Source organism: Phalaenopsis equestris, unplaced genomic scaffold (genome assembly GCF_001263595.1).
Source record: "Phalaenopsis equestris unplaced genomic scaffold, ASM126359v1 Scaffold193143, whole genome shotgun sequence".
Taxonomy (NCBI): domain Eukaryota; kingdom Viridiplantae; phylum Streptophyta; class Magnoliopsida; order Asparagales; family Orchidaceae; genus Phalaenopsis; species Phalaenopsis equestris.
In genome coordinates, this window is record NW_018213092.1 from 1 (window position 1) to 1,018 (window position 1,018).

Below are 1,018 nucleotides of genomic sequence, written 5' to 3' on the forward strand. Positions count from 1 at the left end.
TATAGTTTTTTCTTCTTTAAGTTAGGATCAAAGAATCAGCTTTCATCTTCATGCACATGACCATGACTCAAACTTGAGCCATCCTCAATCTAAGCTCAATTTACCAACAAAGCTGATTTAATTGTCAATAATTTTTTAATGTCTTTTAGTTGTGTTATTTTATTTTATAAACTTATTATTCTCTTGATGCAGGCGACTGGAAGCAGCAAGTCTACACCGAAGTATGTTATTTAAACAATCTATTTTAATCCTTTGGATAACTAGAAATCTACCTACTCATCATGTAAATCTGAATTATTGCAGGCAGAGCTTTAGACCGAAAGAGAAGGCGTATAGGAGGAGAACCTCCGTTAAGCAAAGAGACATGAGATGACAACACAGCTCACAAAACAAGTATTAACACATCCTCTTTACTTTTTATTAACTGTATTTATTCTGCATGTTTGCTGTAAATGTGTAAATAGGATTTTTTTTTTTAAAGTCCTTCGGGAAAGTGGAAGAGTTTGTATCTAAATATTCTTTTAAACCATAGCAAAACGATCAGAAGAAATAACTAAATATTAGAATTTGTGTGGGCAAACAGAAGCTCACCAAAACCACATAAGAAGATAGTAAGTCGGCAAAGCTGTCATCAGAAGAAAATCATGTAGAAGATTGCAGCAAAAGAAGCCAATGTTAAACAAGTGAATTGAGTGGTCATTGATTCTTACAAAACTTGAGTCTGTTTGTTTTGAATGTAACATTAAGTTGAGATGGGTAGGCGATCTGTAACCCACTTTTTCACTTGGTGATGGGTACATATTTAATTTTATTTATGAATAAAGAATTGATCATTAAATATACAGAGAAAATAAATCAAATAATTTCTCCTTTAAATAGGTGATACTTTTACTAACATTATCAAAAGAGATTCATAATAATTAATCATCAACTTATAACCAAAGAGATTCATAATAATTATAAAAGTGCTCTACAGAAATTGCAAAAAGTGACTGATCATATTTCTTATTATTTAATA

At 30.6% G+C, this 1,018-nt stretch overlaps 1 protein-coding gene across 1 annotated transcript; it reads left to right on the forward strand.

The window, feature by feature from the left end:
* Positions 1 to 192: 192 nt before the first annotated feature.
* On the forward strand, positions 193 to 792 carry LOC110034761 (the record flags this gene model as incomplete). Its single annotated transcript, XM_020739005.1, is given in 2 exon segments — positions 193 to 221; positions 304 to 792. Coding segments are annotated over 2 exon segments (99 nt in total), but the record flags the coding sequence as incomplete, so codon positions are not given.
* Positions 793 to 1,018: the final 226 nt, after the last annotated feature.